Here is a 27,890-nt window from a genome sequence, read left to right as displayed (position 1 = left end):
TGACTTTGTTCGTTCTTTTTCTGAAGCCCTCGCAAATGTCACATCCTTGATAATCCATCCATTGGTAGATGAGATCATTTGAGACAGCTGTACCCAGTCAAGATTTTAGCTCCAAAGAGCAGTGTTGAGCTTTTCAGGGGTTCTCAAATTTTAATATGCATAAAAATCACCTGGAGCGCTTGCCAATAAGATTCTGATTTGGTAGTTCTATGAAGACCCAGAATAGGTATTGTTAATCACCAGGTGATTCCAATGCAGGTGATTGTAGGACCTCTTTAAGAAACATTGCTCTAAAAACGTCTCTGTTTTTAAAATTTCTGACAGAAGACTTCCCAGAAAACTTTCTTTTTTCAAAACAAAAATGTCATTAAAATGACCATTAATTACCAGAAATTCCATTCCAGAAATGTTAGAATACAGGCATTTTTATCCTCTACCTTCCTAGCTGGGTTGGAAGTATTTAGACGGAAGACAGCTAAATATGGGTTAATGCAATTGCTATTAATCACTTTTTGAGAAAATGTAGGCATCCCAAGAACATGCTGTAATTTTCATCACTTTTATACTGCCTCTGCCAGCTTGGTAGTTAAGAAGTAACAAAACAACTATTTATGAAAAGGGCAGGTTTAGGATGAAAATAATTATTTTGCAAAAGTGAGGAAACAGTATCAGAGCCTGCGAACTGTGCTCTTCCAACTGGAGAATCCTGTATTTGTAATAAATTCCTTTTGCTCTGGATGAGTTCTGCATTTTCAATGAGGTTAACTTGGCAACATTCTAGTTGATTTTAATAAAAATAGCTGCTTTGAGGACAGGGAGCTGAGGTTGCCAAATTTACAGCTGCCTTGCACAATTACTCTTACACCTCCTTCAGGGCTACTTAGAACCAGTAAGCAAATTAAGTGTATCGATTGCAATTTTGTTGGACTAACACCCCCACCTTTTTTTTAAGGAATAAACTTGATTCCTTTCAGTATGTGTCTGTTCAGAGTGATCTCTTTTCTTTTCAGCCATAACACAAAGACAACATCATGGCTGGATCCACGACTTGCGAAAAAGGCTAAACCTCCAGAAGAGTGCAAAGAAAATGGTAGGTTATTAAGTTTTTATGATGCTTCGGCGTTGCACTTTGAGAATGTTTGTGTTTCTTAAAGGAGGGTCTCATCTAAAGAAGCAATAATCTAGTTGAACCAATTTTAAAGATGTAATATTTAATGCTCAGATAGGAGAGAGAATTAACGCGGCATTTCAACAGTGCCATGTGGTTTTCCTTTTTCTCTCTGAGGAGACTGTGCCGGATATCACATCTCTGTCATCTCTGTTGGTTCTCTTTGACTCCTGGCCTGACTTTCCACCACCTTCTAAGGACTTTTTGTTTGCAGTATGTCTCTCTGAGGACTCTGATCTTTTCACTGGAATCAAACATGATGTATAGAGAAACACTATTGTGGAACTATAAATGATAGGGATTTTTGTGTTCAGAGGCTAGTTATTCTGCTACTTATTAAGATCTATACATACACATGGCTACTTTCTTTTAATCAAACATTTAAATAAAATAGCCAATTGTATGAATGTCCTGGGTTATCCTTAGTATTTTCTAGTTTGCAATGTAATAATATTAACTTGCTTAGAAATTGACTGTTCTCATGTATGTGAAGAATGCTTTTAAACAATCTTGAGGATTACATGAGTGTAACCCTTGTTTTGAAATTAGTAAATTATTTAGATGAAGTCTGTTATAGATAATACTTATAATTTTTAAAGATATCGAGTTTAATGCTAAAAGAACACTTCAAGTTTGGCTAAAATGATAAATAGCATACTCTCCTGATGATTTATTATTTGACCACAATCAAGCCTTTATCTCATCAAGCTATCAGAGCCCTGTTCAGACGCATCTATCATTGAGGAGTTCTTAAAGGTGGAGAAAGTGATGAGGAGAATTTAAACTTTCAAAAAAGTTTTTAAAAAGTCCACCTTTTAAAAATTCTCTAGTTCTAAAAGTCCTTTCCTTTTAATGTTAATTCTGGCACTCTCAGGTAATATTATGGTGGCATTGTTCATTTCTATTAGATAACTGTTCACAAGCTAATTATACACTGAGTTAAATTAAAAATTACAGTATACAATTTGTGTGTACATATTTTGATGCATAAATATCCAGTTTTTAATCACTGTATATGTTATATTTTATAGTCATAGCTATATCTGTGTGCCTTCTGTGTGATAGTGCCGCTGCAGGTGGTTGAATCACATAAAATTATTATGTGCCCTGGATTTTCGAGCACCATTAGGTTGTATATTTCATTGATACCAGTAAGGCATGTGCTGCAAATTGTGATAGGTTATAAATTAAAATGGCCTGATCTGTTATATATGGAAGTTACTATTTACTTTTGCCACAGATGTAAAGCCTTAGTATGTCCTAACTAAAATGAGTTTAACGATTTGCACTTCTATGACATATTGAACTTCTCAGCTCTCTCGTTCCTTTGAGTTATTCTTTTCATTAGAAAAAGCTATTAAAATGAAATTTAAAAATTCTGGGAGAGATGTGGACATAAAGACATTGCATAATTATAGTATTCCAGTGTTACCCAGTTTTTCCCACATCTGCACTTGTCTGCCTTCTCAGGATGGTAGATACCTAAAATATGATGCCAGTGTCTGTAAAGTACATATCATTGAAAACCAAGCCCTAAATACAGTCTTGTTGTTCACAATGACTTATAACTGGTCAATTACTATTTGTTTTCATTCTCTACAAAATGAATAATTTCTGGATTTTATTCCATATATTATTGGAATGGTTTACAATGGTAATTAATATCTAATTAGTTAGAAGACTGTATTTTCCAGACACATATTTTAAGTTTTCTTGCCAAGAAAAGTGCTTTTAGGTAATACTGTTACTTCTGTTTTCTTTTTCTTTCTTTTTTTTTTTAAACATGGGTTAAAATTGCATGTTTCAATGTTGGATGTTAATGCATTTTTGTTGCGCTACCACTGAAGTCAGGCTTCTTGCATGTATCACAGTTCCACTCAGACCAAACAAAGTCATTTTCTGAACGGTGAAATGTGTGTAAAATGTGTCTAAAAAATTATAGAGGCTCAAGATGCTAATATCTTTCTCCAGCAAAGATTTATCCTTCTTATGCCAGTGAGATAGAGTGGAGGCTGATTCCTTAATCCAGTCTGGAGTCGGGCCAGTAGGAGGTTGGGTTGAGTTTTGGTAAGACTCAATTTATCTCTGGTTTATTCCTGTTCTTAGGATGTTTGCCCAGGGTTTTCAACTAACAGCCTATTGCAGGTCGGCAAGCATTTTCTGTAAAGGGTCAGGTAGCCTGTATTTTAGGCTTTGCAGGTCATCTAGTCTGGTAACTACTCATTGTGCAAAAAGGCAAAATCAATATATGAATAAAGGGCATGGATATATTCTGATAAAGCTTTTCTCGTGAACAGAGAATTTGAGTTTCCTATAGTTTCAGAATTTGAGTTTCAAAATTCGGTTCTCTTGTTGTTTTGTTTTGCAGCCGTTTAAAAGTATATAAATTGTTCCTCATTTATGGACCATACAGAAAATAAGGGCAAACTGAATTTGATCCACAGGACAAACCCAGACCTAGTGTGTTAGTGTGGGGCTTTCCTCTTGGCAGATCTTAAATTCCAATATTTTTTTATATTTTTTTAATGTTTATTTATTTTGACAGAGAGAGAGAGAGAGACTGAGCATGAGCGAGGGAGGGGCAGAGAGAGAGGGAGACAGAATCTGAAGCAGCTCCAGACTCCTAGCTGTCAGCACAGAGCCCAATGTGGGGCTTAAACCCACCAGCTGTGAGATCATGACCTGAGCCGAAGTCGGACATTCAACTGACTGTGCCACCCAGGTGCCCCTTGAATTCCAATATTTTAAAAATAATGTTTTTCAGGCATCTGGGTAGCTCAGTTGGGCGCCTGGGTAGCTCAAGTGTCAACTCTTGATTTTGGCTCAGGTCATGATCTCATGCCTTGAGTTTGAGCTCTGTGTTGGGCCCTCCCTCTCTATCAATAAATAAACTTAAAAAAAGTAAAAATAAAAATATTTTTTCTCCTTAGTATTGCAAGACTGCCAAAAATCTGTGGTGCATTTCAGGAGTTTTTGCTTAGCTTTTTGCCCCTAGACCTTGAAGCATCTTAATCTGACAGATGTTATCATGGGATAATGGGTTGTGTGTTTAAAATCTCTCGAGAATATATTTTGTCACTCCAGTCCCTCAGGACTCCTCCATGTTCTGCTCGTTTCCCTAACCTCCAGCCTTGGCCTTCTACCTAGACCAAGTCTAGAGCCTTCCCACAGCCCAGAATCAAAATCAGCTGCAAAATCTTCCCTCGCCTCTCCACTTTTCTCCTCTTTGGAATCTTAGACCTGTTGTTTCTCTTTAAAATGTTTAGTTTTTGCATTTTGTATAGATTTTCTTTGTGTTCTCATGGCTTATAAGCTTCTCACTCCATCTACCTAGAAGCAAGTTTTAGTGCAGTAATTTTTAAAGTGAACATTTCACACCTTACTGGGTTGCATACCATAAATTCTTTATTATTATTATTATAATTAACCTTTTACTCTCTCAAAATTAAATCCCATGATGTTGTATATGCATGCATACTATTAGAAATGTACATATGTACATGTGGATGTAGATAGGGACCTGTACACGTTGGCATTTTTAGGTTTGGTTACATCAGTGTGTAAAGTTAATTCTTTGGTCAACTATTAAAAGAAGAAGCTGAGTGAAAGATGGAAGGGAGGTATCAACTGATTTAAATTGTTCTTGGGCTAACGAAAAAACTAGGAAATGTTTTCTTATTGTTATCAAGGGGGAAAGGGAAACATAGGTTGCTCTGTACAATCACTTAATGTATTGACACCAAAGCAATTGTTTTGATTATTATTTGAAGGATAATGCTGCTACTGAATAATGCTGCTACTGAACATGAAAGCATACTGTCTTTCACAATACAGTTGAAAATAATGAAGTCACTCCATTCTGTGCATTTGTCATCACTCTGCATTTTTAGAGTTTTAGCACCAGTCTACATAGAAGAAAAAAGTCTCCACCTACTGCTGGATACTAATATTAGTATTTGGGAGAGTGCTGTTTAACAAGCCAATACAGTCTTTTACAAGACCACAGAAACAGCAGTTAACTATTAAATAATTAGGATGCAAGATCAGTGAACTGTGTACATAAAACATCATCATATTTGTCCTTGGCCATCAAAATTAGTACCAAGGGGTTTCTCCTGAGACATTTCCAATCACAGACATCCCAGTGGTGACACATCCCCCATGAATCACTGAACTAGGGGAAATATCAAAAGTGATTCAAACCTTATAGGGCTATTCTTTTCTTAAAGCTGAAATGTAATTAAACTATCACATTCAGGAGAGGAAATCATGTGAAATTTGGTGTCTAGGAAGGCTCTATTCCAAACACAAATCTGTGGGTTCTTGGGCAACATGCTTAATTTCTGAGAGCCTAGGCTTTTTTGCCTGTAAAATGGGAAGGATATCTGTTTCATGCTGATTTAGTTACACATATAAGAGGGACAGTGTTTATGGAACCACAGGCTCTCAGTAACTGCTCCTTTCTTTTCCTTCTGGTGTGTTCTGAGCCAACGAATTAGCCTCATAGAAGACAAGGGGAAGAATTCTGAATAGTTGGTCTACCTTAAGAGCCTTCAGTTACTCTAGTGTCCTGGAGAGATGGAAATAGACAACCCATGTAGGCTAAAATTATCCACCTACCTAATTCCAGCCTAATATCAATAGACTGGAGCTTGTCCCTCTCCATTCTGTTAGAATGGCTTCAAATGCTCCCAAAGTTGTAATCACAGCTGTACAAACTAGGTGGCTTAGTTCTTATATTCTATGTCTATGAATTATAAAGGAGTTTTGTCATGTTACTATAAAACAAAAATCACATAATCTTCACCTGGTTACCTACATGAGAACTGCATTTCCATCGGCATTAAGTAAAGTTTTGAGATATTACTTAATCTATCTTTAAAAAAAATGGTGTCCAAAATGCTCATGAATGAAGACAGCATAAGCTATGTGTTGTAATATTTATTAAGTGAATTTTTTATTCAGGAGAAGGAGGTTGCCTCCTAAAATAATAGAAAACATTAATTTGTTTTAGGTAATTTCTTTTTTTTTTCTTTTTTAAGTTTTTTATTTAAATCCCAGTTAGCATACAGTGTAATATTAGTTCCGGGTGTAAAAGTTAGTGATTCATCAGTTACATACAACACCCAATATTCATCACAAGTGACCTCCTTAATACCCATTATCCACTTAACCCATCCTCCTGCCCACCTCCCCTCCAGAAACCCTTAGTTCATTCTCTATAGTTAAGAGTCTGTCTTCTGGTTTGCCTCTCTCTTTTTTCCCCCTATGTTCATCTGTTTTGTTTCTTAAATACCACATGTGAATGAAATCATATGGTATTTGCCTTTCTCTGAGTGATTTATTTCACTTGGCATAATACTCTATGCTATCCATGTCATTGCAAATGGCAAGATTTCACTTTTGATGACTGAATAATATTCCATTATATATAATAAATTTATATATATTAATATTATACACACACACACACACACACACACACACACACCAGTTCTTTATCCATTCTTCAGTCAATGGACATTTGGGCTCTTTCCATAATTTGGCCATTGTTGATAATACTGCTATAAACATCAGGGTGTATGTGTCCCTTCCATTTGGTATTTTTGAATCCTTTGAGTAACTACCTAGTAGTGCAATTGCTGTATTGTAGGGTAGTTCTATTGTTAACTTTTTGTGGAACCTCCATACTGTTTTCCAGAGTGGCTACACCAGTCTACATTCCTACCAACAATGTAAGAGGGTTCCCCTTTCTCTGCATCCTCTCCAACGTCTGTTGCTTCCTGTGTTGTTAATTTTAGCCATTCTGGAAGGTGTGAGGTGATATCTGGTTGTAGTTTTGATTCATATTTCCCTGATGATAAGTGATGTTGAGCATGTTTTCACATGTCTGTTAGCCATCTGTATGTAGTTTTAGGTCATTTCTTAAGTGAATTTCTTAACTGTCACACAGATTAGAAACTCATACTTTTATTTGCATAGTTCACATTCTGTTCTAGAGTGCATAGTTTATTTCTTTTTTAAATAGTGGCTTTGGCCTGTTGTCTCATTAAATTTGTATTGATAATTAGTAATCTTAATTTCTCAAGAATAGATAGGGCCAAATCAATTTCATCTTTGAATATTTGTTTTCCTAATCTGATAAACCTGCCAAGATTATGTTTATAAAGCACCTTGAAATTTTTCCACTAGGAAAAGTTCAGAAAAACAGACTCCAAATATATTAACTATCCAGATACAAAAACTTAAAATTGAAAAGTCATTTATATGTTAAACTCCTATCTTTAAATATTATGAGCAAACTAATTTCAATGTTATTTGTTTTTATACTGATATTTAGGGTGCTTTGTAAAAAAATTGAGGAAATTTCAAATATCTTAATACAAGTAGTTCTTATTTTGCTAACTGATAATTATTCATATTAGTCATGATATTTTATAGCAGCACTTTGAGGTATGCTTCACCCAATGACATAGTACCCTTTCCAGTATAAGAAATCCAACACTTTAGGAATATAAATCTTTTGCGGAGGAAATAATAAAATCAAACCAAAATAAATCATATCAGTTGGATATTCCACTGCTTCACGCCGATACCAAATTCTGCCATTTATGGCTGACATCTGTTCTAATTGATCCTACTCTACTCTGATTGGTTAGTGTCCAGACCATAAAAGTTGTTAAATATTTTGACTATCATTTTTGCACTAATTATTTATGTATTTCTTCCTTCTCCCTTCAATCTTTATCATGGCTATAAAGTAGTACCTATGGAAGGATTATAAAATTCTGTCCTCTGTTCTTGATTGCTCAAGTCACTTTTATGTTTAGGAATGAGTTATGGCTTATCTTTAGTGCTTAAAGCATACAAGTTTGAAAATAATATTGACATCATCAAATCTGCTTGTTCTGTACAGTAGCAAAATAATTTCAAAATATTTTTTTTATTTTTTATTTATTTTTTATTTTTTTTCTTTAACATTTATTTATTATTGAGAGACAGAGAGACACAGAGCATGAGCAGGGGAGGGGTAGAGAGAGAGGAAGACACAGAATCTGAAGTAGGCTGCAGTCTCTGAGCTGCCAGCACAGAGTGAGATCATGACCTGAGCCAAAGTCGGCCGCCCAACCAACTGAGCCACCCAGGCGCCCCTCAAAATATTGTAAATACAACTTTTCAAAATCTTTTTATTTTGAAATATTTGTAAATTCACAGGAAGTTACAAAGGAATGTACAGGGAGGTCCTAAACACCCCTAACAAGGATGCCCAATGTTAACATTTTATATAAATATAATACTTTATCAAAATCAGGAAGTTGACATTGGTACAATCCACAGAACTTATTCAGATTTCACCAATTATGCAAGTACTTGTGTGTGTGTATGTGTGTGTATTTTCACGCACTTATATCACATGTGTAGTTACATGTGACTATGGCCATAATCAAGATTCAGAACTCTTCCAACCCACAAGATTCCCTCATGCTATCACTTTATATCCATACCCATTCCCTCCCACTGCACAATCTCTAACCCTTAACAACCACTAATCTTTTCTCCATGTCAACTTCTTTGTTATTTCAAAAATGTTATATAGGGGCACTTGGTTGGCTCAGTTAAGCATCTGACTCTTGGTTTAGGCTCAGATCATGATCTCATGGTTCGTGAGTTCGAGCCCTGCATTGGGCTCTGTGCTGACAGAGCTGAGCCTGCTTGAGATCTCTCCTTCTATCTCTGCCCTTCCCTGCTTGTCCTCTCTCTCTCTCTCTCTCTCAATATAATTCAATAATCTTTTTAAAATGTTATATAAATAGAATCATACATTGTGTAAAGTTTTGAGATTGACTTTTTCCACTCCATTTAATTACATTTAAACCCATTCAAGTATGTGGTCAATAGTTTGCTACTTTTTATTTACCAATGTTTGTTTAAGCATATACCCATTGAGGGACATTTGGGTTGATTCCAGTTCTTGGTTAATATGAACAGAGCTGCTACAAACATTTGTACACAGGTTTTTGCATGAACTGAGGTCTCTTCTCTGGGAAAAAGCTCAAGAATGCAGTTGTTAGGTTTTTTGGAAAGAATATTTTTAGTTTTAGAATAAACATCCAAACTATTTTCTAGAGTGGCTATACCCTTTAACTTCCCATGAGCAATGAACCGTTTTTCTCTATATCCTTGCCAGCATTTGGTGTTAGGACTAATTTTTATTTTGGTCATTTTGATAGATATGTAATGATATTTCATGTTGGTTTTAATTTGTATTTCCCTAATGGCTAATGATATTGAACATATTTTCATGTGATTATTTGTCATTGGTGTGTCCTTTTTGGTGGTATGTGTGATAATGTCTTTTGCCCAATTTTTAATTAGATTAATTATTTTTCAAATTCAGTTTTGAGAGTTATTTACACATAGTAAATGTAATAATTATGTTCCTTTATCAGAAGTTGTTTACAAACATTATCTCCCCATCAATAATTTTTGTTTGATTATTTATTTGTTTAAAGAGAGAGAGCACATGCAAGTGAGAGGGGAGAGGAGGAGGAGGAGGAGGAGAGAGAGAGAGAGAGAAAGAGAGAGAGAGAAAGCCAGGCAGGCTCCACACTCAGCATGGAGCCTGACATGGGGCTGGATCCCACAACCCCTGGGATCATGACCTGAGCCAAATTCAAGTGAACCACCCAGGTACTCCTCCTAGTCTATAATTTTTTTTTTATCCCCTTAACAGGGTCTTTTGCAGAGAAAATGTTTTTAATTTTGATGAATACAAATTTATCGATTTTTATTGATTTACCTAATTTATCAGTTTTTCCTTTTGTGAAACATGCTTTCAGTATCAAGTCTAAACTCTTCACCAAGCTCTAGATGCTAAAGATTTTCTCATGTTTTCTCCTAAACTGTATACTTTAACATTTCACCTTTAAGTCTGTGATCTATTTTGAAATAATTTTTGTATAAGGTGTAAGGGCTGGGTTGAGGTTTCTAAATTATTATTATTATTATTATTATTGTCTATGGATATCCACTTACTCTAACACCATTTGGTGAAAAGGCTATCTTTCCTCCACTGAATTGTGTGTGCAACTTTTCAATAAATCCTTTGGGTTCCATTGATCTGTCAAGACAGAACCATCATGACTTGAATACTGTACTGATACTAAGCCTTAATATTAAGTAGATTGATATTCCCTACCTTATTTTAAAATATTTATATATAAATTTATATATAAGCATTACAATTTATATACATATATATATATATATATTATATATATAAATAGAAGCTTTCACTAATGAGGAAGTTATATAACAGTTCTAAATTTATATGCATTTGGTAACATACCTTCAACTTATATATGAAGGAAAAAAATTACAAATCTGAAAAGTAAATTTGAAAGCTTTACTAAGTGTATTACTTCATGTACCTCTCTTATTACTCAATATATTAAACAGAAAAAATAAGAAGAAAGATTTGAATAACAAATCATAATCTTGAATCAAAAGCCTCATATAAACACTGCACTTAGATGGAAAATACACTTCTCAAGCACACAGAATACTTTACAGATATTAAGTACATGGTAGTCTGTAGAGAAAGTCTCAGCAAATTTCAAAGTTGACATTTCTATGTTACAGAAAATTTCAATTATATATCAAAAAAAGATAACTAAGATACTTTCCATGCTTGGAAACACAAAAACACATTTTACATATGTGTTTTTCCCCAAATTTATTGATATATAATTGACATATTAAATTGTATAAGTCTAAGATATACAACATGATCATTTGATGCACAAATACATTGTGAAATGATTAACACAATAAACTCAGCTAATACATCTGACAACTCATATAATTACCTTGTGTGGGGGATGTGAGGATGAGAACATTAAGATTTACTCTCTTAGCAACTTTCAAGTATAACATATAATAATACTATTAACTATAATCGCCATGTTGTACATTATATCTCCAGCACTAATTCATCTTATTTTTTTTACTTACCTTCAAGTTAGTTACCATACAGTGTAGTTTTGGTTTCAGGAGTAGAACCCAGTGAATCATCTCTTACATATGACACCCAGTGCTCATCCTTAAAAGTGCCTTCCTTAATGCCCATCACCCATTTAACCTATTCCCCCCACCCACCTCCCCTCCAGCAACCTTCAGTTTGTTCTCTGTATTTAAGAGTCTCTTATGGTTTGCCTCCCTCTCTTTATCTTATTTTTTCTTCCCTTCCCCTATGTACATCTGTTTTGTTTCTTAAATTACAGATATGAGTGAAATCATATATTTGTCTTTCTCAAACTGACTTATTTCACTTAGCACAATACACTCTAGTTCCATCCACGTTGTTGCAAATGGCAAGATTTCGTTCTTTTTTATCACCGAGTAGTATTCCATTGTGTATATATATATATATATATATATATATATATATATATATATATATACATATATACACACCACATCTTCTTTATCCATTCATCAGTCAATGGACGTTTGGGCTCTTTCCATAATTTGGTTTTGTTGGTAGCACTGCCATAAACATTGGAGTGCATGTGCCCCTTTGAGTCAGCATTTTTTTAACCTTTGGATAAATACCTAGTAGTGCAATTGCTGGGTCATATGGTAGTTCTATTTTTAATTTTTTTGAGGAACCTCCATACTGTTTTCCAGAGTAGCTGCACCAGGTTGCATTCCTACCAACAGTGCAAAAGGGTTCCCCTTTCTCCACATCCTCGCCAACATCTGTTGTTGCTTGAGTTAATTTTAGCCATTCTGACAGGTGTGTGGTAGTATCTCATTGTGGTTTTGATTTGTATTTCCCTGATGATGAGTGACATTGAGCATCTTTTCATCTCTCTGTTAGCCATCTGGAAGTCCTTGGAAAAGTGTCTGTTTCTTTACTGGATTAATTATTTTGGGGGCAGTTAACTTTGGTACATATTTATAGATCTTGGATGCTAACCTTTTATCCAATATGTCCTTTGCAAATATCTTCTCCCATTCCGTCGATTGCCTTTTGTTTTGTGGATTGTTTCCTTCACTATGCAGAAGCTTTTTATCTTGATGAGGTCCCTGTAGTTTATTTTTTTGTCTTATTTCCCTTGCCTTTGGAGACATGTCAAGTAAGAAGTTGTTGTGGCTGAGGTCAAAGAGGTTGCTGTCTATTTTCTCCTGTAGGATTTTGATGGTTTCCTGTCTTATATGTAGATCTTTCACCCATTTTGAATTTATTTTTGTGTATGGTGTAAGAAAGTGGTCTAGGTTCATTCTTCTGCATATTGCTGTCTACTTTTCTCAGCACCATTTGCTGAAGATAACTCTTTTTTCCATTGGATGCTCTTTCCTGTTTTGTCAAAGATTAGTTGACCATATATTTGTGGGCCCATTTCTGGGTTCTCTATTGTATTCCATTGATCTATGCATCTGTTTTGGTGCCCATACCATACTGCCTCAATGATTACAGCTTTGTAATACAACTTGAAGTCCAGAATTGTGATGCCTCCAGCTTTGTTTTTCTTTTTCAGGATTGCTTTGGCTATTCAGGGTCTTTTCTAGTTTCATACAAATTTTAGGATTGTTTGTTCTAGCTCTGTGAAGAATGCTGGTGTTGTTTTGGTAGGGGGTACATTGAATGTGTAGATTACTTTGGGTAGTATCAACATTTTGGCAATATTTGTTCTTCCAATCCATGACCATGAAATGTTTTTCCCTGTCTTTGTATCTTCTTCAGTTTCTTTCATAAGCTTTCTATAGTTTTTAGCATATGGATATTTTACCTCTTTGATTAGGTTTATTCCTAAGTATCTTATGGGTTTTGGTGCAATTGTAAATCCTATTTACAATTGCTAATTCATCTTATAACTAGAAGTTTTTTTCCTTTTGGGCAGCATCTTACCATTTCTTCTATTACCTAGCCTTCCATTCTACTCTGTTTCTATAAGTTTGGGGGAAGAGAAGGTTTTAGATTTCATATATGAGATCATACAGTATTTGTGTCTCTCTGTCTAGCTTATGCATAATGCCCTCAAGGTCCATCTATTGCAGAATGTCCTTATAGCTGAAAAAATATGCCATGGTGTATGTACATTTTCTTTATCCCTTCATCCATTGGTGGACAAACAGATGGACATATTGTTTCCATTTGTTGGTGATTGCAAATAAAGCTGCAAGGAACATAGGAGTGCAGATACCTCTTTCAGTAGTGATTCATTTTCCTTCAGATATATATCCAAAAATGGAATTGCAAGATCATATGGTGGTTCTTTTTTTAATTTTTTGAGGAGCCTCCATATGTTTTCCATAGTGGCTGTACCAATTTATATCCCTAACAACAGTGCTCAAAGGTTCTCTTTTTTCTACATCTTTGCCAACACTTGATATCTTTTATATTTTTGGTAATAAACATTCTAACACGTATGAGATGATATATCCTTGTGGTTCTGATCCATGTGCTTATGATGAATGATGTAAAGCTGATGTACCTTTTCATGTACCTGTTAGTCATTTGTATGTCATCTTTTGAAAAATGTCTATTCAGATCCTTTGCCCATTTATTAACTGATTTTTTCTCATTTCTTTTTCTTTTTCTTAAATACATTTTGAAAGTTAACTCCTTTTCATATAAATGGTTTCCAAATATTTTCTACCATTCTGTAGATTGCCTTTTTTATTTTATTCATTGTTTCTTTTTCTATGTAGAAGCTCAGTTTGGTATAGTCCCCTTAGTTTATATTTTATTTTGTTGCATGTACTTTAGTGTTAAATCAAAAAAATCATTGCCAAGATCAAGGTGAACTGTTTTTCCTATGTTTTCTTCTAGTAATTTTATGGTTTTAGATCCTACATTTAAGTCTTTAATTTATTTCAAGTTAATTTTTGTGAGTGGTGTAAGGTAGAGGTCCTATTTCACTTTTCTGCATATGAATATCCAGTTTTCTCAATATCACTTATTGAGGAAGCTGTACATGCCCCATTAAGTACTCTTAGCTCTCTAATTAAATGTTAGTTGACAGTAAGTGTATGGGTGTATTTCTGGACTCTGGATTCTATCCCATTGGTCTGTGTGTCTCTTTTTATGCCAGTACCACTCTGTTTTGATTGCATTAGCTTTGTAATTTAGTCTGAAATCAGTAAATATGATTTTTTTGTTTTTTGTTTGTTTGTTTTTCTTTCTCTCTGGATTGTTTTTGCTATTCAAAGTCATTAGGATTTCATATGAATTTTGGGATTGTTTTTCTAGTCTGTGAAAAATGACATTGGAATTTTGATAGCAATTGCATTGAATCTATAGATAACTTTGGGTAGTATGTGCATTTTAACAATATTAGTTCTTCTGATACATAAACACAGGATATATTTCCATTTTTATGTGTCTTCTTCAATTTTTTTTCCATCAAAGTCTTATATTTCCAGTATACACAACTTTCATCTTCTTAAATTTATTCTTTAGAATTTCATTGTTTTTGATTCTATTGTAAATGGCATTATTTTCTTTATTTCTCTTTCAGATAATTCGTTGTTAGTGTATAGAAATGCAACTGATTCCTATTTGTTATTTCTGTATCCTGCAACTTTACAGAATTGTTGATGAATTATAACCATATTTTTGGTGCAATCTTTAGGGTTTTCACTATATAAGGTTATATCATCTGCAAACAGAGACAGTTTTGTTTCTTTTCTGATTTGAATGCCTTTCATTTATTTTTCTTGCCTAATTGTTCTGGCTACAACTTCTATTACGATGTTAATTGAAGTAATGGGAACAGCACCCTTGTTTTATTCCTGATCTGACAGAAAAAATTTTCAACCATTCATCATTAAGTTTTATTCCTGATAAAACCTTGTTTTATTCCTGATCTGACAGAAAAAATTTTCAACCATTCATCATTAAGTCACTGAAGGCTTGTCAGTTATGCTGAGGTCCATTTCTTCTATGCCCAAATTGTTAAGACCTTTTATCATGAAAGAATGAGGTTTTTCAAGTGTTTTTATGTGTATGTGTGTGTTTGTGCATCTATTGAGATGATCATATGATTTTTATCTTTTATTTCATTAATATGGTGTGTCATACTTGTTGATTTATATATGTTGAACCATCTTTGCATCCTAGTGATAAATCTTACTTGATCATAGTATATGATTCTTTGATGTACTATTGCATTCAATTTGCTTATATTTTGTTGAAAAATTTTACATCTGTATTTATCAGAGATATTAATTTTATTTTCTTGTAATTTTCTTTGTCTATGTTAGTATCAGGATAATACTGGCCTCATAAAATGACTTTGGGAATGTTCCCTTCTCTTCAGTTTTTTGGAAGAGCTGTGGAAGGATTGGCATTAATTTTTCTTTAAATGTTCGGTAGAATTCACCAGTGAAGACATCTGGTTCTGGGCTTTTCTTTGTTGAAAAGTCTTTTTTTATGATTACAGTCTTTTAATGAAAGTTATTATCTTTTTATGATTATTTGTTGAATTATTTCCAGGGCATCTAGAGGGGAGAGACAGGGAAAAGTGAGCCTATACCATCTTCTCTGGGACCAGACATCTAAATATTACTTTTGATACTAAATGATAACAATACTTTAAATTTTAAGAATATAGTCCTACATACACTCTTTCTTTTCCATCTACCCACACTCTGTGAGGTAGGTACAGATATTTAACTCCCATTTTTTCAGTTACTGATGCAGCATTCTGAAGATTTTTAAGGGCCTTATCCAACAAAAGTTAATTTAAAAATAGGGCTGAATCCTAGGCCACCTAATTCTAAGATAAATCTCAATGTTATGTCCATCATACAACATCAAAATATGTTTTAGCTGGAGACACTAAGCCTATAAAAAATATGTTAAAGAACATAGGTTTAAAATATTTTTACTTTACAATTTCATATTTAAAAAAATAAAAAGGAACTTTTTCATATATTCTTAATATTTTCCCTAGGGAAATAGGGAAATTTTATGATTGAATAATTTGTCATCTGATTTATGTTCTTAAATTAACATACTGAATTTAGCTCTCTGAAAGACATTTTTATGTAAGTATTGATTTATATTTGATGTTTCTCAATTTTAAAAAATGAACAAGCTTTTGTTGCCTTTTATGCCTTCACAATTGCTAAACATGTTCACTACAGTCCACATAATGTTGGAACAATTTCTCTAAGAGCTAAATGAGGGTCTCTGCCAATCATACGGTGAGACACAGTGTTATGTGTCTCTTGGTGGTTAGATCTGTTCATCAATGCAGAAAGCAAAACAGAAAGGTGAAGCACTGATCTGAATATTACAGACAAGTTCTTTCAAAAGTGAGAGAAACAGATCCAGATCATTAACCCAAAGCCAAGCAATGAACATTAACTATGGATTGTAGTCGGGGGGAGGGAGGGCAAAAAAAAAAAAGGGGGGGGGCTTAATTTTATTTTTTTATTTAAAAAAATTTTTTTTTATCTTTTATTTATTTTTGAGAGCAAGAGAGACAGAGCATGAGCAGGGGAGGGGCAGAGAGAGAGAGAGAGACAGAATCCAAAACAGGCTCCAGGCTCTAAGCTGTCAACACAGAACCCAATGAGAAGCTTGAACTCACAGACTGAGATCATGACCTGAGCAGAAGTCTGTTGCTTAACCGACTGAGTCACCCAGGCACCCCTAAGGAGGCTTAATTTTAGTCACTGAGGAGAGATGATCTGATTTCCCTCTTGGTACATGTAATTTTAAGGTTTCCTAATTACTACGCATTATAAAACAGTGCTTTCCAAAGCTGATGACTATTTTAAAAAAGCATTTTTTTACTAATTAAAATGAAATATGAGCATTTATGATATAATCCAACGCATGATTGTGGCCTAACCACGAAGCATCTCAAAGTGCCTGGTATAATACATGTTCAATGAGGCCACTCACATAGCTATAGTTAAGGGACTATCCATGTTACTAATAAAAACTGTGCCTTCAGGAAATTATATTTACAAGAGATCAAGATTTTATGTGCTCTTTGTGGGAACAATTTGAATTTTAAAAGTTTTAGGAAAAAGGGGCAAACACCATTTGATGTTTTGATACCAAAACTATGTAAGGAACCTGGATAGGTTTAGAACCATTATTTCCAAGGCACTACTACAAATCAGCAATACAAAACCAATGGGAGATTTTATTGACTGTATTTGTTCTTGAGCTTCTTACTAGTAAGTAATAAGTCATGGAAATTATATTACCATCCCTTTTTTGACCCATAAAATTAAACTCAACAATTTTATATTGGTTCTCCATTATTTGCTTTCATTTTTTTAAAAAAAGTCTTATCTCTTTTCTTGCACATTATCTTTTCAGTTTATTCTAATTTGTGTCCTTCCTCTTTGTCTTATATTTGTTTGCTTAACCTTAATCTTTTACTTGAAGTTGTTTTAGTCACTCCTCCTTTGAGGCTACCATAAAAGTGGCCTTTTCCCTTTGATTCTGGTACTCAATTCTTATATATCATAAGTCGTTTTTCTCCTTTTAATGTTGGTTATTTACCTGCAAACGAAGCAAGTTGATCCACCTGTCCATGTGAGAAATATTTGTTGAAAATCCACTCTGCTTGTAGAATTGAGCTATGCCCTGAGAAAAATTTATATAAATGCAACCTGTTCTTCAAAGAGCAGTATAATTGACAAGATAATATACTAAGCTCTCTAAAGTAATGAGGTAAGTTAAATAATGGTGTAATCCATCACACAAGAGGAAAATAAAGAACACTGACCATGAACAAGAGTGTTCAAGGAAGGCTAGTTTCAAAACACATGGAATTTGAAAAGAATTATTGTATTTTATTTTATTTTACCAGATTTTGTTTTTAATAACTACACCCAATATTGAACTCTAACTTACAACCCAAAGATTAAGAGTCACATGCTCACCAGGTGTCCCAAGAATTTTAAAGATGATTTGGATTTACAGCCGTTCTTAAATGGCTTCTGCTGAATTATTTCATTAGGTGACCTTCTCTTTCCTGTCTACTCCGCCCTAGGTGTTGCTCCCTTTCTCATGTATATGCTGATGACCCAGTTTTTCCTTTCAATCCTGATTAATTCTGCCTGCTATTATTAATATGCACAAATGCTCTATCAATTTCTCTTTATTCCATTAGATTTTATTTCTATTATGTTATGATGCTGGGTAAATTTCAATAGCTTCATCTTCCACTCCTATTCCAGCCACCTTTGTATTTGCTATGTTATCTTTTCTTTCAAGTCCTTCTTTAAAGGACATAAAACTTGTCCTTTCCATTACTAAACTGTTATTCCTACATGTGTTCTTTCAATCTTTAGTCCATGCTTTCATGTATGAAATCCTTCATGCAAGAACATATTTCTTATACTTTTTGAAATGTATTCATAACATTATTCCTTTCCAAATGGATATCTCCTTTCACTATTCACAATACTGTACTATCCAGCTATTCCCTCATTCCTTGCTTTTCATAGTCAGCGTAAATCCAGGGTTTGTGTCTTTATATTCAAGATTCTGCATGATTTCTTACTCCATTTGATTTCTTTTTCTTGGGAACACTGCCAGCTATTGTTACTGTTTTCTCAATTCCATTATGATTACTAATGTTTTATTTAAGAAAAAAATAAGTACCAACTTGGCATATTGACAGCTCATGGATTTGACCCCTAAATACTGAGGGAGCACCTGATAAAATTATGATTCAAGAAAGGGATAGATGAGTATGTAATTTGAAATACCATGAGCATTATGGACTTCATAGTATGTTTTATTTTACAACAACAAAAAATTCAGCTTCCAAAAGTTTAAGTGAGTTTTAAAGAAGAACATCAAGGTTTTCTACCTTGAAGTGAGTTCTGTCTATGTGAACACATATTAAGTTTAATAAATCTTATTATTTATTCAGAAAAATCTATATTTTCTGAAAAAAATCTGTTACATTTGTGTTTTCCCCTTTAAATGGAGAAATTACCATTAGCTTCTATGGATGGGAGATTATATGTCTTCCTTATTATCTATATGGGTTGACATCCTCCTCATTTTATTTGTCCACTTGCGATTCAGATTCCACCAAGAACATGATTTTGTACAAAATTCTGGCCTCATGGAATTGGAAGCTTGGTTGAGGCTTATTCAAAATTTATACTTCTCACTCTAAATTTTGAATGTGTGTTGCCTCTTACTTTGTCTAAAAATTGGGGCTTGGCAACCCTCAATAACTGTTTATATTTAATTTAATTAGAATCCTAGTGCCTGAAGCTGTATCCTGTTAGCTCTTTTTCCAGCATAATTTAAAAATTACCTTTTCCACTAGTCTGCAACTCAACTTTATGTTTTTTTGAGAGTGTAACTGAACAATAATCCTATTTCCTAAACAGATGTACTATCAGACAGATTTTTTATCATCTTCACAGAACTCACAACTCACAACTCACCATATATCTGATACCATAAAAGCAGTGGGTACCTTCACAAAATTTGTCAGGAGAAAAACCCAATTTGCAGGTACATTAATAGATAAATGTGATAGTTTAATCTTTTCCTCAAATAGGATAGCATTCCTATAGGTTTATTCTCACATTAATACAAGTGTATGGGATGGTATGTAAGAAAACTTTCGTAAACTGTAAAGCACTAAAGCATGGATGTTGATATTGCTATAGTGGTAGTATGCGGTGTATAAATTAATATATGCTAGAGGCTGTTCCCTGGTGATGTGAGGGGCTTAGATGGTAATGAAAAACCAAAGCACTGAGTTTGAGCAGTTTGTAGCTCTTTCATGGCCACTTTACCTTTTATATGTATCTGATCAAAGAGCTCATTTAACATCTGTCCTCACTCCTTTCTTCCCTCTCTTCTCTCCTCACCTCTGGGCCCTTTCATTTAACAGCTTCTGACTTAGAGCGTTCTTCTTGCAAGTTTATTTGGAGTGAAGGAAGTTGAGGAGGTACTGTGTTTAGATCCCCCAAGAGGTAACCATGGTATCCATATGATGACAAGAGAAATAAATATTGTGTGCGTTTCTGTGTGTCTATGTCTGCAGTCTTGTATATCATTGGACACAGAGAAAAATACGGCATAATAAATACATCCAGTTTAATTAGGGAGGACTTCTTTTACCAAATGGACTTTTGTGCTAAGTATTTATTTATTTATTTATTTATTTATTTATTTATTTATTTATAGAGAACAAGCAGGGGAGGGGCGGAGGGAGAGGGAGAGAGAATCTCTCTTGACATGGGGCTCAATCTCATGACTGTGAGGTCATGACCTGAGCTGAAATCAAGAGTTGGACTGAGCCACCCAGCCACCCCTTGTGCTAAGTTTTTAAAAAGACTGAAGACATGTCTCTGCCATGACAGAGAGAGGAAAAACATAATGTGTTATACATGTGGATTGACCTGAGGGTGATTTTGTGTATGAGAGAACAATTAGTTTTCCTGACTAAAGTTGGGATTGAAACAAGCATAGTCATATGTAAGTATAAAAGTAGATGAGTATATTGAAGTAAAGGGCACTTCTTGGGATGAGCACTGAATGTTGTATGAAAGCCAATTTGACAATAGGTTATATTTAAAAAAACATAACATAACATAACATAAAACATAACAACATAGGATATTGGGGTCAAGTACTTATATGGCACAAAAAAGAATCAATAGATAAATTTCATTTTTCTAGAGACAATAGTCTTAAGCCAAAGAAGGTATAGTCATGACCTCAACCAAGAACCTTACAGTTTAGTTGAAGAATACCTAAGAAATGGCACCAAATGGTAGCAACCCAAAAACACTTAAGTGAGTTCCTGTTACAGGCTCTGTGATCTTCCACCTCAGCTGCTTTTGTGTGTATTCATTGTTTACAAAACCTATTTATTTTCTAAAGCGTTTATGCAGATGTCAAATTTTATCCTAATCAGCATTCCATGACATATTAAAAATTAATATTCACATTAAGAGGGCAAGGCCTGAGAAAACAATGGTTTGTCCAAACCCGTTGCCAGTTGATCTGCAATTAGAGTCCTTCCCTTGTGATTGTTCATTTAGTGACCTTTCCCCATATTATACTGCCAGTAAGCATGGGGCAAAGCCCAGGGATAAACAACTATAAAGAGTCTGAGATTTAGATGCTCACTACTTCTTCTAGAAGATGCCAAGCATCAATGTCATCATAGCCTTCATAAGCAGAAACTGAGAACAAGAACAACAGCATGTTTAGGATGATGCTAACTTAGCATTATTGTACAACTTGGGAATTCATGTTTAGAAGAATGCTAGAGTACTCTCCCAACATTCCATTGGGTTTCTAACATCCCATTAAGTGGAATGGTATTGCAGTTACCATTGTTAGTACATTAGTCAGCACACATGGTACCTGCCATTCTTAGAAATACAGCATTTCCTCAAGAATGGGGAAAGCTGTCTTAAATTTTTTTTAATCCTTAGCTTGCCCATTGTCCTTATTGTCTATTTTGGTCTTGTCTTGAATGTTGTTACCTTTTATTCAAAGTGTGTTTTCATGCTGTGTATGTATATAAAATCATAGACAAATCTAGTAAACAAATAACTATTATTTTTTTAACTAAGTGTGAAGTAGCAGTTTTAAGATGTGAAAGTAGACTGGCGGACAACATTTTGTAATGAAAGCAAATTTGTTATTACAGCAAAATTGATGATAAAAAATTTCAAAGGGTAAAGAGAGGATCATTTTGAACTTATTGTCATAATTTAATACTATCCAGATACCTCTTAGCCATGTGACTACATAAAGGAAACCTGGGATAGTCAGTAATAATGTGGGCTCTCTCTGAAGCCATACTGATTGGGTTCAGATCCTGGTTCTGCCGTCTGCTGGCTGCGTGAACCTGGGCAAGTTACCGAACCTCTAGGTAACTCAGTTTCCACATCTACAAATAAAGATAAAATTAATCTTGGTCATTATAGTGAAAATTGAATGGATTAATATATTTATTTAAAGTGCTTAAAAAATGCCTGGCATATAATAAATACTGTACAAGTAATTCATGATGATGGCGACGATGATGATGAAGTCAGATGTATGATTTTATTTTTAACAGCCTTCCTCAGACTCCACTATGGATGAAAATAAGCTGAAGTAATTTTTTAGTATGTTTAATGATAACTAAAGCCTGTAGAGGTGATTATAACACATTCCTGTTATCTACTTAACCATTGCTTTTATGTTATTATTTTTACTATTAGTAGCTACCAAGTATTGAGTAGTGTGTCTAAGTGTTACATGTTTTATGTCATTTAATAGCCCAGTTAGACATATAATATCATTTTCCCCATTTTACAGAGAAAGAAATTTATGGTCAGTTCATTCTTCTAGTAAACTTAGAAAATAAGACTCAGAAAATAAAATCTAGGCAAATATAGCTCCATTTATGTCAGCCTTTTTTTCTCGTTTCTCACTCCATTTTAATTGTTTTGGTAGTAGCAGTGAATTAGCACATTATGCTCACTTTTTTTTTTTTTTCAACGTTTATTTATTTTTGGGACAGAGAGAGACAGAGCATGAACGGGGGAGGGGCAGAGAGAGAGGGAGACACAGAATCGGAAACAGGCTCCAGGCTCTGAGCCATCAGCCCAGAGCCCACGCGGGGCTCGAACTCACGGACCGCGAGATCGTGACCTGGCTGAAGTCGGACGCTTAACCGACTGCGCCACCCAGGCGCCCCAATGCTCACTTTTATAAAAGAACAACAGGTGGCATTATACTAACTGTGGTCTTCTTAATGAAACAAAGTTGATAAACACAATTCATCTTCTTTTGTTGTGATTAATTCATTTCTGATGCAATATAATCAGTACTCTAGCTCACTCTGGCCATGAAAGGATTAAGAAGCAAAATAAATTTTCCCTTCTTAGGCAAGTGCAAGATATGTGTTGCCTTGTGGAACGGTTTGGGACAGCCACTACAATGTACTGCCACGGAACACAGAGAACCTTGCTAATTTGTTAGTGCACAAAGGGTTAGCTAATGAATGGTAGAGCCTTTACAAAGAAACGCTTGGTTGTTTAATTTTTCTGAGAATTATTTCATTTTTCCTTTTCTTTTGGTCATACTTTAGAGACTTACCTCAAAAACATGTTAACATATATCTTATACCAATTTTATGTATTGTGAGCTTGGCAGTAAAGCTGGCATTAATGTAAAGCATCTTATCCCAAAAAAGTGGCAACTTTTGTCTTAATCATACCAGTCCCTACTTAACAGGCCTTTTGTGTTCAACCAGTAGATTGGGATCTTCTTTCTATTTAGAAGTTTATTCTTATAAACAGGAACAAGTTATTATTTATCTGTGCTTATATTCTGCGGAAGCAGTAATTTTAGTGGCTGACTCAGATTGCTCCACAGTTCCATGTATATTTTATAACATCCTGAAAGCAGAAAATTTATATTGTTTTTTAATCATCACATGCCCAAAGTAATCTAGAGCTCTGATTATATTGCATAGCAAGTGAATTATGAAAAGAAAAGGTGAATTATGTTGACCAAATTTATTCCATTAAGAAAAAAAGGAAACAGTCTTTTAAATACCTTTCTGTAGTCATTCATAATCCCTACCCCTAAATAAAGGAGAAACAATGCATTAATACATATTAATATGTTCCAACCAATTTTCCATTATTAATTCCGTCCCAGTTTCCCATTCATTTTATTTTTTTTTTAAGTTACACAGTGCTTGATTAAACATAGTTTCTATTTTTTAAATAAATGTTCTAGATGTAAGTGACAAATTCCACAGTGGTTGAGTAAAAAGATAGAAAATATATATATTTTTTAAAAGAGAGCAACAATTTCGTTTTAAGTTCAGTTCCCTTTGGATCAAAAATGATTTTTCTACCTGCATTACGTCAAGCACAGAGCTAAAGGCTTGGGCTAGAGAGATGAAAAAAATGGTCCTCAAGGTGGTTTTACATCCTGATAATGAGACAAACATATGTTTGGAGTTTGTCAATGCAAAATGGTAGAGGCTGCTTTCCACAAGAGCTTAGGGAACACAGAGGAGCAAGACTGAATGTATCAAGAGCATTTTGTATTTTCTGCATCACTTTTATTGACTGCTCCTTGGTTTAAAAGCACCATGGTAGGTGAGAGGCAGAAGAAACTGTATGCCCAAAAATCACTAAGAAAACGGTTACAGGAAGGATGTGAGGGAGAAATGAAATCAGGAATGTTATAGAGTGATCCATTATCATGAGGCAAATTGGAGCACTGGGAATCCTATCCCAGAGGTTAAGGCTATAATATAAAGCAGTTTTTCCCAGGTAGGAGCCAAATAGCCTCTAGACTAGCACTATTATTGGAAATAGAAACTCTTATGAAAAGGTAATTGGGAGAAACAAAGTCAACTGCTTTTTAAAGTGAAGTTTTTTAAATTAGGAAGGTATGAGAACTTTTGCATGTGTCATGATCAGACTGTCTCTTTTTGGGCTGATTCCAAAGAGAGAAAAGAAAAGAAATGCCATCCCATTAGGATGGTCTTAGGATAGTTTTTCAGTTAGGCAAGTATGTGTACATTTATGTAGCAAGAGTGCTTCTTGACTAAAGAAACAAGACATAAAGTGGAAGTTACTTTCAATACCACAAGGCCCAGGACCTTGTATCATTTGTGAGACACATTCTACTATCTCGAGTTTAGGAAGGTGTTTACACCGAATAAGTAATAAAAATAATGTCATGCAATGCTTTGTTTTCCATTTGGTCTATGTCTCTGGTTCTAAATCTAGACCAGTTCCCAAATACTAATACTTCAGCCTGTCCAGGTCTTAATTTAGTTTTATATAGAAATTAATAGATGATGTGCCTAATTTTCAGAGTGTATATGTATTTGTGTAAGACAATAAATGTGTATATATCACGAATAGTATCTAAATGTATCCCTGAGACTCTGCAGTTCTCCAGAGAATTGAAGATTAGTGCTAATTTGTTTCCCACTCTGTTGTTTATTTAACCTTGACTGATTCAAAACAGTAAGTTTGTTAGGCAAGAAGTAGTAGTGAGTTATCACTACCGTAAATCTGAACATGGTACCGGAAATTCTTCTCTTATTGCTCTTGACCATTATCCCACCCACCCGTGAGTGATTTTGCTATTGTTAACCTTCTGACTTTGCTTCACTGTGTCACCTCTGCCTGACTCCTACCTCCATCAGATTTATTAGCTACAAGCAGAAGTTCTGTCTCCATCAAGGCTGTCACAGGCAGAAATAGTCAAGTTTTGTCAAAGGCATCCTTTGCTTTAACCTCCTAGTTGGGTTCTGGCAGTCAGTAGCTGTGTATTTCCATGGGCATTTTTTTCTGTGAAAAGCTAGAGCTTTATAATATTAAATAACTCAACTTAGAGAAAGTTATTATCTGAGACCTACTTGGAAAGTAATTGTTTTCCTTCTAGTGGCACCGTGATATAGTTGAAATGACTTTTCAGTGTCTTGAAACACATTCTGTGTGACATAATTTTGTAAAATGCAGATACACAAAAAGCAAAATGAGTAGCCAGCAGACTTTATATACATATATAATGTACATATCTATGTATAAGTCATACTTTTATGTACACACATAGAATAACTTATCACAGTCTTACACTCCCTAATCTCCCACATCCAACCCATGTCACACATTTGTATTACCTGTGTGAATCAGTAGCCATTGGAATTTGTGTCCTCTGAAAAAGGGAAGTGATGGAGAAAAGATCTAGTATTTGTATGCTGTGTGTCAGGTTCTGTAGTAGGGACCTTTCATATATTCTTTTATTTAAATCTCATAAAACTCTGTAAGGCAGGGATTATAATCACCATTTTATAAATAAGATAATGAGTCTCTGAAAACTTAATAAACTGGACCAAAGTCACCCTAAGTACAAGCTCTGGGAATAAAACCAAGATCTTTTTTGTTTTGTTTTATATTTTTAGTTTAATTGTGTGAATAGGCAATATAGTACATGGTCCAGAGTAGGTAGAACAGTGAAAAGCTTTCTCCCCACTTCTGTCCCTTTGCTACCCAGCTCCCTTTCCTAGAAGTCACCAAATTTGTTGGTGTGTTATCTATTCTTCTAGAGATATAGTTCTTTCATAAACAAGCACAATAAAAATATTCAACATCAATTTATATAGAGCTGTCTTGATTTTTATTTTGTTTTAAAATAAAACAATGTGGGGGCACCTGGGTTGCTCTCTTGGTTAGTCCTCTGACTCTTGATTTCAGCTCAGGTCATGTGATCTCACAGTTTGTGGGTTTGAGCCCAGCATCAGGCTCTGTACTGACAGCAGAGCATGCTTGGGATTCTGCCCCCCTCTCTCTCTGCCCCTCCTCTGCTCATGTGCGTGCTCTCTCTTTCTAAAATATAAACATTTTAATTAGTTAATTAACTTTAAAAACAATGTGTTTGTAGTGATAGATACAGGTATATCAAATCATCACATTGTAAACCTCAAATATATACAATTTTTATTTGTCAGTTATACCTCAATAAAACTTGGAAAAGTATTTTATATGCAAATAACTTAAAAAATAAAACACAGAATTTTAAATTAAAGTGGTCATTGTAAGATTATAGCATACCTTGTCTACGCATTTAGGTTATGTCCGAATTCTGTTATTAAAATTTTTCTACAGTGAATAATCTAGTATATGTCATTTCATACATATATGAGAATTCAATTCTATTTTTTAATGTCATTCCAGTTGTCTCAATATTATCTGTTGAGAAATCCTTCCTTCCCTTCTTACATGAGATGCTGCCTGTAATCTTATACTCAACTCAAATCCAGCTCTTTGTGACTTTATGTTTTATGTAGTGTATCTCCCTGCCAATAACAATAACGTATAACTGTTGTTGGAGCTTTCTAGATATCTATAATTTCAGTTTTAACTTACATTTTTCAGGCCCTACCAGCTTAGCTCCCAGTGCTACCGATAATTTTTTGTTTTAATTAAACTCTCTTCTGCTTGGCAAGATGTCTGAAGCATATCGATTAGCCAATTACTTCTGATCAGTGAAGTGTCTCTTTGGCTATGTTTCCACCAAGATACAACTATGCTCACAAAGGACCATCTCTTAAGATTAGAGGCTGAGGCATAGCTGTGCGTCCTCACAGGCCAGTTCCTTAGGGGCTATTGTGAGGATTAAGTGAATTAATGTAAAATTCAAGAATGTCAACCACAACGAAGAAAGCATTCCAAACGCGTAACAGAGAAGCAGCATATCCCAGTGGTAACATGTACAGACCCTGGGGCCAGGAGCCCGGGTTTGTATCTCATCACTGTCGCCTATTCATTGTGTACCTTTGGCAGATTTCTCAAGGTCTTTGTGTCCCAATTGCCTCATCTGTAAAATGGGAATAATAATAGAGCCTACCCCCAGTGATGCCACTTGTTTATGCTGTCCTTTTGTGTGAATTTGGAAAAAGACGGTTGCCCATTAATTTTGCAACCTACAGGTCTTTGTGTGAAGAAATGGAGCCCCTTCATTCCCATGCCAGGGCAAGGAAAAGATGTACTGAGTTACAGGGGGATTTTAGCCCCTATACCCACTCTCTGCCATGTGCCTTAATGCAGTCCAATAGCATAAACCTACACCATGATATGTCTACACTGTAGGATAATTGTGTGTAATAAAGGAGTTAATACTTGTAAAACATTTAGAACCATGTTCCGCACATAGTATGTCCCCAGTAAACACTGA

At 34.6% G+C, this 27,890-nt stretch overlaps 1 protein-coding gene and 1 long non-coding RNA gene across 11 annotated transcripts in view; one reads left to right on the top strand and one right to left on the bottom strand.

The window, feature by feature from the left end:
- The window catches only part of MAGI2 (membrane associated guanylate kinase, WW and PDZ domain containing 2), a 1,332,179-nt gene that overhangs the window by 873,764 nt on the left and 430,525 nt on the right, over positions 1–27,890 (top strand). For all 10 annotated transcript variants that reach the window (XM_045494592.1, XM_045494594.1, XM_045494593.1 and 7 more), the window contains exon 6: positions 1,011–1,090. In XM_045494592.1, coding sequence (XP_045350548.1) covers positions 1,011–1,090 — 80 coding nt within the window. The remainder of the gene's footprint in view (positions 1–1,010; positions 1,091–27,890) is intronic.
- LOC123606374 lies at positions 4,012–12,246 on the bottom strand. The gene is made up of 3 exons (XR_006716257.1): positions 12,125–12,246; positions 5,609–5,611; positions 4,012–4,022 (listed from the first exon to the last, which is right to left on the bottom strand). It is a non-coding gene; the product is annotated as an uncharacterized LOC123606374 (long non-coding RNA).

This window comes from Leopardus geoffroyi, chromosome A2 (genome assembly GCF_018350155.1).
Source record: "Leopardus geoffroyi isolate Oge1 chromosome A2, O.geoffroyi_Oge1_pat1.0, whole genome shotgun sequence".
In the NCBI taxonomy this organism is placed as follows: Eukaryota; Metazoa; Chordata; class Mammalia; order Carnivora; family Felidae; genus Leopardus; species Leopardus geoffroyi.
This window is presented reverse-complemented; position numbering and strand designations above follow the sequence as displayed.